This window comes from Oreochromis niloticus, linkage group LG3, assembly GCF_001858045.2.
Source record: "Oreochromis niloticus isolate F11D_XX linkage group LG3, O_niloticus_UMD_NMBU, whole genome shotgun sequence".
In the NCBI taxonomy this organism is placed as follows: Eukaryota; Metazoa; Chordata; class Actinopteri; order Cichliformes; family Cichlidae; genus Oreochromis; species Oreochromis niloticus.
In genome coordinates, this window is record NC_031967.2 from 46,937,467 (window position 1) to 46,950,509 (window position 13,043).

The 13,043-nt window shown below is 40.4% G+C and overlaps 1 protein-coding gene across 1 annotated transcript; it reads right to left on the bottom strand.

The window, feature by feature from the left end:
* Nucleotides 1–2,550: 2,550 nt before the first annotated feature.
* Nucleotides 2,551–7,926, bottom strand: LOC109196641 (C-type lectin BJcuL-like). The gene is made up of 4 exons (XM_019350949.2): nucleotides 7,844–7,926; nucleotides 2,978–3,361; nucleotides 2,638–2,899; nucleotides 2,551–2,554 (listed from the first exon to the last, which is right to left on the bottom strand). The coding sequence occupies exons 1-4, from the start codon at nucleotides 7,914–7,916 to the stop codon at nucleotides 2,551–2,553; spliced, it is 723 nt and encodes a 240-aa protein (XP_019206494.2). The 5' UTR covers nucleotides 7,917–7,926.
* Between the last annotated feature and the right edge of the window lie 5,117 nt (nucleotides 7,927–13,043).

Genomic DNA, 13,043 nt, shown 5'->3' on the forward strand with positions numbered 1-13,043 from the left:
TACCTTAAAAGGCAGGTGTTATAGAAAAGAGAAGTTAGATGTCTGTTTATAGTTATTAGAGATGTACAAGATGTACCCTTGTCTGTAAACAATGACTGTACACAATGTATTTTTGACCTGTATTGACGTGTATGTGTGGGCGTTAATTTTCTATGCTATAAAACCAGCATTCAATGTATTTTTGTCAGAGGAAGACATATGCTGATGGTTCCTCTCCTGTGTTAATAAACTCATCGTTTGATTGCACTTGTCTGGTGCCTCCGTCGTTTGTTGTTCTGGTCTCCAATTGATTGATCTCGCACGATACACTCAAATATGAGCGAAGCCAATCCAGTTCTGCACCTTTGATGCCAACCAGGTGTTCCAAATGAGAGATAAGAATATTGTGGTCAACAGTTTTAAACGCCGCAGTAAGATCTAAAAGCACAAGGATCACAGGACTTCCACAATCAGTAGCTAAAAAGATATCATTAAAAACACGTAAAAGTACTGTTTCAGTGGAGTGTAGATGTTTAAAACCAGACTGAAAAAGTTCCATGATACCATTAGTATCTAAAAACATGTCCAGTTGGGTAAAACTATTTTTTCCAATAACTTTGAAAGGACCCTACCAGGGGGCAAAACCGGGAGGAGGCCCCGGGGCAGACCCAGGACATGCTGGAGAGATTATATCTCTCGGCTGGCCTGGGAACGCCTTGGTGTTCCCCTGGATAAGCTGGAGGAGGTGGCTGGGGAGAGGGAGGTCTGGGCTTCTCTGCTTGGGCTGCTGCCCCCGCGACCCAGCCCCGGATAAGACGAAGAAAATGGATGGATGGACTTTGAAAGGAATGGAAGTTTTGAAATGGGTTTAAAATTTGAGCAAACTAAAGGGTCGAGGCCTGTTTTCTTTTTTTAATAAAGGGTTTACAATTGCATGTTTAAAACCATCAGGAACCACAATGGAAGTAATAATGCTATTTATGATTGGAAGGACTGAGGTTCCAATTGAAGGGAAAACCTCTTTAAAGAGCCGGGAGGGAACCCCAGCAGGGATCACACCCACAGAGAACCAGAAGATTTAATTTGTCTAACCATCTTGTTAAGAAGTGTAATTGAGATGGGTTCAAACTGGTATAAGGCAGCTGAACAGGGACTAAATGTGGATGGGTCATATGTAGGAGGTACTATTGTTGGCCTGATGGACTCAACCTTGTTTACAAAAAAAGAAAGAAACTGATTACATCTGTTAGCAGAGCCTTCCAGGGTGGTAGACTGGGGCACATTTAAAATAGAGCCGATGGTCTTATAAATTTGATGCGGTCACCTGAGAAAAATGTCTGTTTTTCTCATTTTTCACTCTATTTTGATAACATTTCCACCACACCTTAAGTTCAAAAGAAAAAAAATGAAATTATCAGGACTCTAGTCCTTATTTTCATGAGTTCACTCCAGCTAACCTCATAAAACAAACAAAAATGTCAGTATTGGCAAAATGTAAATTTGCCAAAGTCAAATAATATTATTAAATATTATTAAATAAGAAAGGAGCTACATATACAAGGCAAAAAATAAAAGATACACCTGCATGCTTCCATACATTTTTTATATCTATTTCTTCTTACGTTTTCCTTTTTATATACCTGCCTACATGGATGCATCTCTTTCAACCCAAATAGCTGTTTTATTACTTGTAACACACAAAAACATGAATTAAACCACAGAACACATTAAAAAACCTTTAAAATATAACATGAAGAAAGCTGAAAGCTACAAAAACAAAACTAGAAAAACATGTCAACACAGGAGAAAAACAATGTTTTGTTGTCCACCCTGACCTCCTCAAGCAGATCTCTGGCTCTCCTCACTTTCTTCTCCGTCATTTGTGTAAGTCAGCAGATGTTGCTGTCACAGTGAAACAGAACTATGGATCCTAATAAACTGCACACAGACAAAGCCTGTGCAGTGACGTCCACAGAAGGACAGAGTCTAAAGTGTTGAAAGACACGATGCAAAACAAAACAAGAGACTAGAGCCTATCAGGAAAACTAGTGAGTGGACCTCTGATTAAAGAATTTCTACCAAACTACAACTGCAGCTGAACAAATGAGCTGTTGGTGGAACTTTACACTCTGAAATATTGAAAGATTTAAAGGATGAGACAGCTCAGCACAGCATGAAGTGGTTCAGTCCAGTCAGACTTCAGTTTTGCAGCCACCGTCCACATCCTGCTTCTTCATCTGGTCGTCACGGTAACTCTGGGCTTTCCTCCAACGAATCCTGAAGTCTGTCAGTCCTTCTGACAGCATGAGGCCTGACAGCTGGACAAAATGTGCAGATGATGAAAAACATGAAGCATAGTTTGAACTTGTGTCAAGTTTGTGTTGGTGACTGAACTGCTGACCTGCTGTGAAACCTGCTGCTGGATCTCTGTGCTGTGCATGTCTGCCTCTGACTGAAGCTTCATTTTCACCACTGTTTGCTTTGTCACTGCTAAAAATGAACCACATATAAAAACACAAACATTAGTGTTTTACATGATGACAGGATCTTATAGTGTTTGCATTCTAGACCTCACCTGTGAAACAGAAAAAACGGACTCTGTCGCTACACATGCCATCAGCCCATTTTTGTGAGAGTAGATGAAATGATACACAGTACTCAAGTGACTTGTAGTTATTAGGCTCAGAAGGCTCCCAGTTAGTGAATGTGGAGGTTGTGTTGTCAGACCAGGAGGCCCAGGGATCCCTGTAGAGACCAATCCACACATACTGAACCCCTGATCCATTCAAAGTGAGCGTGATGTTGGATTTCTCCTCTTTGCTTCTTATACTGGTCAGGTCTGTGTGGTATGTCCTGCAGTACGACTGAGCCGCTGACCAGGAGCGGCTCTCCATCACTAAGATGTAACTTGTATTTTTGGCTGTGAAAGAGTAAAAAAGGATGAATTTTGAAGTTCATAAAATTGTAGGATAACTATGGCAACAAATCTTTTTCCTACCATTGTAACACAGGAAAGGGTAAGAATCTCCACAGGGTCTATCATTCATCTGTGTTTGTCCCTGAAGAGCCACACAGTATTCCTTTGCATTTAGACAGTCTGGTTGGCCGTTAGCCCAGATCAAAAATTCATGTTTACTGCCAACATAAAAAAGTTTTCCCTCCATGGACCACTTCCAGCTGTAACGATCATTATAGAGCCCTATCCAAGTCCAAGCATTAATACTTGGTCCTATTGAAACAAGCAGTTGGTTGATGTCGCTGTTGTAGATGGTGACCAAGTCAGTGAAGTGTTCTCTGCAGTAACTCTGAGCTTCGGTCCAGTTCATCAGCTGGTTCACAAAGTGGTATTCTCTGGAGTGGGGAGGAAGAGTGGAAAGTCCTCCTGAGAAAAATAAAAAGTTTTTATTGTGGAAACTGGACTGTTAGATGAATCACTGAAAAAGACTGAAGAACTGAAACCATTTAGTCCCAGAAATAGTACTAAATGGAGGTTTACCAGAGACAGAAAGAAAAGAATTATAAATAATGTGTTATATTAGTTAGGTAGATTTTTCACATATTTTACTTTTACTTCTTACATTTTTACACTGATTTCTGTCCTTTTAGTTTTTATAACATTTGGTTTATCACATTTCTTGGATTAAACCATTTGGGGGAAGTTCATATTTCACATCACGGTGCAACTTCAAACATCAAACTTCTTTGAGTCTAAATGGAGGGAATGATAACACATAAAAGACAGTCCTACTGGCGAATGAGCTATATTTTTTCATTCTATTGCTTTTCTCTACTCTATAGTCAAACTGCAACAACTGTGTGCAGTGCAACCATGTACAACTAATAAAGTAAAGTAAGTAAAATGTTATTTACATAGCACCTTTCAAGACAAAAATCACAAAGTGCTTCACAGAAAAGCTAAAACATAAACAGAGAAATCAACCAAAAGCAATTTTAAAAAGATGGATTTTTAGCTGTTTTTCAAATGAAACCACTGAGTCCACAGATCTCAGGCTCAAAGGAAGGGAGTTCCTGGGGGTCACAGTTACAAACGCGCTCATTTCCCAACAAGCAGAAGAGTAAAACCCAACTTTGCATCTTCTGTCAGGATCCTGGGTCTCCTGACGTAGTGTTTTCAGTTCTTTGTGATTTTTGTATTTTGTCAGGTTCATTTGATTTATTTTATGCTTCCTAGGTTTTGATCTCCTGCCTCTGCGCCCTCTGTTCTGTGTTTAGTCTTTTCTGTCCGTTTGTTCCCCCCTGTGTTGTTGCCTTCTGTGTCTCCCTCTGTGCGACTGTCTATATAGTGATGTGAGTTATTGTGCTTTGCTTCCACCCCTTGTGTTCTGTGTTTTCGTCTTCCCTTCGTGTATTTCTTTATGTTCTCTCTCACTCAGGGCTGTCTGTTTGTACTTCCTGTGTTACGTTTAAGGTCCATGTCTTGGTGTCAGTGTTTATAGTTTCATGTCCTCCCCGTCCTGTCAAGTGTAATTGTCCTCAGCTGTGTTTCTTGTGTGCTTCCACTTTCTTCATTACCCTCTGTTCCGTGTTGCATCTCTGTGGAACGTTAGGTTATACATTCCCAGTCTAGTTTAACTCATCATTAGTTGTATCAGTTTCCTGCATCTACAATAAACTGCCCTTTTGAGTTCATTCCCGTGTTGCCAGTCCTGCATGTTGAGTCCTCACCTTCTGCCTGCACACAGCGATTCATGACATCTTCAACCATAACCTTTTAGTCAGGACAGACTTAGTCAGAAAGAACTTGAGTGAGTTTCTCATGCCACCAAAAAATAGCCTTAATGTTGTTCTCCTTCGCTATAGCAACTCAACTTCACAAGCACTACACTGTGTCTTAGGCTACGTTCACACTGCAGGTCTTAATGCTCAATTCCGATTTTTTGATCAAATCCGATTTTTTTGTCTGCTTGTTCACACTACAAATAAAATGTGACAGCAAACGCGCTCTAGTGTGAACCCTCAAAGCGGCCCGCATGCGCAAAAGAAGATGTCACACACAACGCGCTCTGTTTAGACCCAGACCAAACAGTACTGTTTGACTGATGGACCTTAATATAAAGACTTGTTTCGGACTTTACGTTTCCCAATTATGCTTTAAGTTATAAAATTATTTTGTTATTTACATATGGCCTAATAATGATCCTTATTGCTGTTTTAGAGGAGCGGTGCTTCAAGGGATAGTTGCAGATTTCTGTCAGAATCTGCAGATTATACAGTACAAATAAAATGTTCACGTTTCTCCAACGCTGTCTTCCCAACAGTTTCACTGGATGGCCAGGAAGCGTTCGCGATGTCTTATGGGGCGCTTCTCCGGAGCTGATAATTGGGTCTCTCTTGTGTCAGTGACGTAAAAGACGGATTTAATGCGACATGACCGTTCAAACAGCAGTCGCTTTTCAAAACATCAGATATGTATCGGATTCAGGACCACATACGAAAGTGACCCAGATCGGATTTGAAAATATTGGATTTGTGCCGTTCACACTGTCATACCATGATCGGATATGGGTCGCATAGGGGCGAAAAAAGCCGGATTTGATGCGTTTTGTGGGAGAAACGTTTCGTCACTCATCCAAGTGACTTTTTCAGTCTCAGCTGGCAGCAGATTCCCTCAGTCTTATAATTGGGGGCTGACGCAACAATGGAGCACCCAGCCAATTGTTCATTGAGTGCTGCTAGTTTCAGTCATTATGCAAATGTACTGTTTATAAGGTATAAACCAGGGGTCCCCAATCCCAGTCCACGAGCGCCGGTGTCCCTGCAGGTTTTAGATGTGTCCTTGATCCATCACAGCTGATTTAAATGGATAAATTAGCTCCTCAACATGTCTTGAAGTTCTCCCGAGGCCTGGCAATGAACTAATCATTTGATTCAGGTGTGTTGGCCCTGGTGAGATCTAAAACCTTTTCTTTATACTTAGTTATAATGTTTGACCACCAGGATAAGCATTATATGAAGAGGGGGGGGGACCCCAAAACCTCAGAATAATACTCTGTATATAGTTTTAAAAATTATCTGTCTCAGGTACCGCTGTTAAATCAGTCAGTTAAATTTTGTGAAGCGGCTGTGTTAGCTTATTAGCTGTTAGCTTATTAAGTGTTTACTACTGGTGCCACTGAGAATTGGTTTGTTGGCATGTCAATATATTCTTGGAAAACAGAAAATTAGTATTTAATTACTGTGATACAAAATATACTGGTAAAGGTCAACAGTTTATGGCGGTTGTTGCTTTGAAGCATTAAAAAGCTAAATAAAAAAGTTAGTTGACTCATTTTAAAGCTTGCAGTTAATACTTTCTTTCTTTAATGTTCCAATAAATCCATTACAGTAAATTCATATTTGTGTTGTTGTTTTTTATTTCGGTTTTGAAACCTTGTATAAACAGATTAAAAACAGAAATAAAACAAAACAAAAAAACTATTTGCTAGACTTTGTACATAGTGTTAGTTCAAAGACCTATGTGTTACGGTGGGACATGCTGGTGTTTTTATAAAACTGATCCCTTTATTGTGGCTGAGGAAAAACAAGGTGTGGTGAAACAAGGGCGAAACTAAACTCAAACCAAACTAAACACATTGAACATAGAAACACAGGATTTTCAAAATAAAAAAAGGAAACATGGAAAGACATAGACATGACAACACAAGCTAGACAACATGAAAACACGCAGACAAGGAATACATGACATACTGACACAGAAAACAAGAACAGACTCACAAAAGGGGACATATACGAAAACCTAAAATAGAATAAATGCAACTAAATCTTAACTGATAATACCAAATCAAGATCCTAAAATATATTCAAAATAATATAAGAAATCAAAAGTATAAAACAAACTCAAAACTGCTGTGTCACAGACCCAGCCCCTGACACTGTGAGCAACTGATAACAGTCAAGGACATTTTATTTTCACTTCTCAGAAAGACAAAAGTCTTTTATGTTTGTGGTCAAATTGACCCCACAAATCAAAACTTTCCAAAGATGATCTATATAAAGACATATACTTCATATAAATAATTAAATGATAAATTAAATATTTTTAGGTAGCAGTCACTTAAGATGCAAAATAGTTAAAGCTGATCAAAAATAATGAGTTTAAAATAACATATTAGATTACCTTAAGCTCTTTAGGTTAGCAAGTCTGTTTTTTTTAACATCACTTAATTAATTTAATACCAGTACCAACGGATGTACCTTCATTCTCTGCAACACATCATCCAGTTCATTCCCTTTACAGTAGTAAAGGGAAATACTGCGCCATACTGCCTTTACCTCTCCTCTTCCCCTCTCCTCCTTCTTTGTCTAAGCCCAGCAGGTTGTAATGTTACCCAGCTTATCAACAGCACTGATGTTAGAAAGTGTTAACTCAGGCAACTAACGATCTGATATGGAAATGTAATTCTTATCCACATATTTGATTTGGCAATGATTTGGTTTCAGGTACTATTCTTTATGCAACTCTCACCATTTTATCTGGGCTTGGGACCGACACTAGTAATACACCGGCTTGTTGTTAATAACAGTAATAATAAGAATAAGGATGAAAAGAAGTCGAAGGAAAAAAAAATCGTATTTATTTCTAAAACTGTGGAATTATGGTGCATCAGTAGCCAAAATTAAAACAGTTATTCAATAAATCTAAATTTAAAAAAAAATTAAATAACATATTTTAAAATGAATGCCGGTATTGTGGTATGAATAGGTAAAGATTGTCTCTCTGTTCTTGTAGTTGATGTGTTAATACATGCATTGTTTAAAGAATCTGATTACCTGAATGACATCAGTGAGTCTCTGTGTGTTTATAGAATATATCTCAGATGTTTAAGACATTAATATTACTGACCTGAGAGCAGCAGGATGAGCAGTAAACAGGTTTCTTCCATTCTTTGCTTCTGTATAACAGAAATAGTCATCATATTTTTATTGTACCATAATTATTATCAAAAATGTTTATTTAAGATTTCTTATCTCCAGTCTAAGTTTCTTAGTATATAGTTTATATACATATACAAAATACAATACATTTTGAATATTTAAAATCTATCGCGTCTTTTAAAAATGGTTTAAATAATAATAATAATTTATAACCTTTAGAATAATGTTTAGAATATAAACATATACAAGAATATAAGTTTAGAATTAATGATGCATATCTTACCTGTCAGCTTATCTTCTCCTCTGTTGACTGAAGCTGACTTTTAAGAAGGTCTTTGTTCATTTCATATATTTCACTGTCAAATGAGGAAACCAGAAGGGAGGGACCTCTCTGTAGAAACATAAGTTCTCAACTATTATTATATCTTCTGAGCTTTGATCATAGGAAAACCCAGTTTATCACCTTTCCTTCTCTAATTGGTGATCTTACAAAAAATTGCTGAACATGACAATGTTTCATTTTAATGCTTCAAACTGAATACCCTCTCTGAGATTCAGAGGTGGTCTTTCCCTTTTCATGTAAATGGCCTCCTTGACTCTGCGCTCAAACCAGCGTTGAAAAAGTGTTCACTGGCCTGTAGATGTAAATAGACTGCAGAGTCAAAGACCATCTCTGACTCGAGGAGGGGGGCTGAGGGTACATCTTTCACCATCTTACAATGCTGTGATTGCAGCCATTTCCCAACTCTTTGTGAATGGTACTCATGGCCATTGATCAGTGGTTGTTGATCAATGGACATGAGAATTTGCATATTAATGATCAAAGAAGGCAAAGAAGGCTGGCCTCTCCCTTAGAGATAGGATAGGGTGAGAGGTTCAGCCATCCGGGAGGGCTCAGAGTAGAGCCGCTGCTCCTCCACATCGAAAGGAGCCAGCTGAGGTGGTTCGGGCATCTGACAAGGATGCCTCCTGGGCGCCTCCTGGGTGAGGTGTTCCAGGCATGTCCCACCAGGAGGAGGCCCCGGGGCCCAGGACACACTGGAGAGATTATATCTCTCGGCTGGCCTGGGAACGCCTTGGTATTTCCCCGGATAAGCTGGTGGAGGTGGCTGGGGAGAGGGAGGTCTGCGCTTCTCTGCTTAGGCTGCTGCCCCCGCGACCCAGCCCGGATAAAGTGGAAGAAAATGGATGGATGGATGGATGGAGGCAGTAGCGGTTTTTGATACGCTAAGAAAACTGTCACTAATGAAGAAACATCAGTGGCTGTCCTAGCTTCATTCAGCAAGAGCCCACAGCGTAGCACTCGCCGCATGTCACTGGAGAGTGGCATTAGTCGAACATCCCTTCGGCGGATATTAGCTACTCACAAATGGCACCCTTACAAACTCCAGCTACTGCAGCATCTCAACGAGGATGACCCAGATCGGCGCACAGAATTTGCAGAATGGGCAAAACAAAAATTGGAACAGGACCCTCAGTTCACGCAGATGATTTTGTTCAGTGATGAGGCAAACTTTTATGTGAATGGTGAAGTTAACAAACAAAACCACCGCTATTGGTCTGACACTAACCCACATTGGATGGATCCCTCCAAGACTGTTGGAACAACAAAAGTGATGGTTTGGTGTGGTATATGGGGTACAACGATAGTGGGTCCATTCTTCATCAATGGAAACCTCAAGGCCACTGGATATTTGAAATTGCTACATGATGATGTGTTTCCCTCTTTCTGCACTGAAGCTGGCACGTTCCCAGAGTTTTTCCAGCAAGATGGTGCACCACCACATTATGGGTGCCAGGTCCGAGCATTCCTAGATGAACAGTTTCCTGGAAAGTGGCTTGGTTGTCGTGGGCCAGTTGAATGGCCCCCAAGTTCTCCCGATCTGACCCCCTTAGGCTTTTATCTTTGGGGTCATCTGAAGGCAATTGTCTATGGTGTGAAGATACGAGATGTGCAGCACCTGAAACTACGGATACTGGATGCCTGTGCTGACATTCCTCCTGCGGTGTTGCTATCAGTGTGTGAAGAGTGGGAGAAGAGGGTTGCATTGACAATCCAACACAATGGGCAGCACATTGAACACATTATATAAGAGGTCAGAAACTTGTAAATAACTCATGAAAGAATAAAGTTACGTTGAAACCAAGCACATCATTGTAGTGATGTGTCGGTCGCGAATGAAACGGCTCTTAGAGCCGGATCTTTGAAGTGAACGACGTGAGCCGGCTCCTTATTGGGAGCCGTGTTTTTGTTTGTTTTTCTTTCTCTCACCCTCTCTCTCACCCTTTTTTTCCTCTTCACTCCGCACGCGAGCCTCGTGCTTTGCGCTGGGAAGAGGTGGGAGGGGGGGTAGTTACACTCGCAGTAGCACAGGAAGAGAGCCGGAGGGAGAGAGAGAGAAAGAGAGCCAGGGACAACAACGTCACATTAGAAAGGTATAGTAATCATCCACAACTATTTTCAGTTGCGGATGATAAAGGATTCAGAAAGTTTATTCATGCAGGCCCATATGACAGAGAATATGCATCTACTTTTCATATTTTAATCATCACATGCTAACATCAACATCAGACATGCTACCACTGTAATGTCTTGATGCATTCTCAATCATCCAGGAAAGTAAATCTCCAAAAGTTGAATCTGTTCATCTGGACGTAGCGTTTTGTGGGAGAAACGTTTCGTCACTCATCCAAGTGACTTCTTCAGTCTCAGCTGACTGCAGGTTTCCCCAAACCTTATAAACAGTACATTTGCATAATGACTGAAACCAGCCCACTGAAGGAACAATGGGCTGTGAGGTCAGTTCCTTAATCATAATTATGCAAATTCCCATGACCATTGATCAACAATCACTGACCAAAACCCACTGATCAAAGAACACTGATCAATGGCCATGAGTCCCATTCACAGAGAGTTGGGGAATGGCTGCAATCACAGCATTGTAAGATGGCGAAAGATGTACCCTTAGGCCCCCTCCTCGATTCAGAGATGGTCTTTCCCTTTTCATGTAAATGGCCTCCTTGACTCCGCGCTCAAACCAGCGTTTTTCCCTGTCCAGGATGTGTACATCCTCATCGTTGAAAGAGTGTCCACTGGCCTGTAGGTGTAAATAAACTGCAGAGTCCTGGCCTGACGAGGTTGCTCTTCTGTGTTGTGCCATCCGCTTCGCTAGAGGCAGTTTGGTTTCCCCGATGTATAAATCCTGGCAATCCTCCTGGCACTTAACAGCGTACACTATGTTACTCTGTTTGTGTCGGGGGACCCGATCCTTGGGGTGGACCAGTTTTTGGCGCAGCGTATTTTGGGGTTTAAAAGCCACAGAGACCCGTGTTTAGAAAAAATGCATCTCAACTGTTCCGATACTCCTGACACATATGGTATCACTACAGGTTTTCGCCTGGGCAGCGGTTGTCCTTCTCTCCTGGATCGGCTGGAGCTTTCTTTAGGTGCCTTCCCAGCTTTGACAAAAGTCCAGCTGGGATAACCACATTTACTCAGGGCCTTCTTGATGTGATGTTCTTCTGCCTCCCTGGCTGCTGTGTCAGTGGGGATGGTTTTCGCTCTGTGTTGTAGCGTCCTGATGACACCCAGTTTGTGCTCCAGTGGATGATGAGAGTCAAACCTTAGATACTGATCCGTATGCGTAGGTTTACGGTACACGTCAGCTTTTAGATGTCCCCCATTACTGATGGAAATCTCACAGTCTAAGAAGGCTAACCTGCCACTTTTCATATCCTCCCTGGTGAATTTGATGTGTCGGTCCACCGAGTTAATGTGATCCGTGAAATGTAGAACGTCCTGAGATTTGATTTTCACCCAGGTGTCATCCACATATCTGAACCAATGGCTTGGTGGTGTTCCAGGGTAGGATAGCAACGCCCTCTTTTCCACTTCTTCCATGTACAAATTGGCCACGATGGGTGAAACTGGGGAGCCCATGGCACACTCATGTTTCTGCCTGTAGAACTGACCCTTGTATGTGAAGTAGGTGGAATGAAGACACAGTTCCAAAAGCAAACACACTTGGTCGATGCTGAGAGTGGTCCTGTTGCTGAGGTTGCATATGCATGTTCTTTTTTTTTTTTCATATTTTAATTTATATTTAATTGTGTTGTGGTTTGTAGTGTTTTGTGTTGTTTCACTTTAAATTTGTTTAAAAGTAAAAAGCTGAAAATTTAAATAGTTAAAAGTTGAAATGAGAATAGTTGGTTTTTGTATTATATGATTTATTTATTAAATTTTATGTGGAGTGAATTAATAAAAGTATATTTACTGTGGTCCCTAGAGACAAAACACGTACAAACTCCAAAACATGTACAAACTCTAAAACACGTAAAAACTCAGAAGCACGTACAAACTCAGAAGCACGTACAAACTTCAAAACACGTACAAACTTCAAAACACGTAAAAACACAACAGAAGTGCTCCAGGATGTTAGGGGCAGTGTTGAGCTTTTGTTACCTAGTGGCTACACGAGCCAGCAAGTACCAACGACCGGATTTGGTGTGTGGTAGTAACAGGTAAATGAACATTTTTCTTAAATTATTTGAATATATATGAGTGCTTGTGTATAAATACACAAACAATACACATATGCTTTCAATTGTGTAATTTAAGTGATCTAGGTAGCTCTGGTTTGGAAGTTCAGTTAACGCTAGAAATGTGTTTTGGAGTTTGTACGTGCTTTGTCTCTAGGGGCCAACGCATATATTTATATATAAACATGTATAAATAAAACCACTTTTTTTACATTAGTAATTCCGATTGTGCATAATTTTATATTATTGTTAATAATAAATTAAAGTAACAAAACAACCTGAAGAGCCGGTTCGGAGCCGAAAGAGCCGGCTCTCTAAAAAGAGCCGGAAATCCCATCACTACACTATTGTTTTTCTTGTGACGTTACCAATAAGTTTGATGTGTCACATGGCCCTCTTCCTATTGAAAAAACAAAAGTTGTATCCAAGATGGCTGACTTCTAAATGGCCACCATGGTCACCACCCATCTTGAGGAGTTTGCCCCCTCACATATACTAATGTGCCACAAACAGGACTTTAATATCACCAACCATTCCCATTTTATTACGGTGTATCCATATAAATGGCCCAACTTGTATTTTGGTCATGTGACCATACCTATGCTTCTTTAAAAAACAAAACAGTCTAT

Bases quoted from the DNA above. Each gene is read 5' to 3' on its own strand.
- LOC109196641 (XM_019350949.2), bottom strand. From the start codon at position 7,916: ATGATGACTATTTCTGTTATACAGAAGCAAAGAATGGAAGAAACCTGT. The intron at 3,362-7,843 runs GTCAGTAATATT...TATTTTTCTCAG, and splicing joins GCTCATCCTGCTGCTCTCAG to GAGGACTTTCCACTCTTCCT. The intron at 2,900-2,977 runs GTAGGAAAAAGA...ACTCTTTCACAG, and splicing joins CCCTTTCCTGTGTTACAATG to CCAAAAATACAAGTTACATC.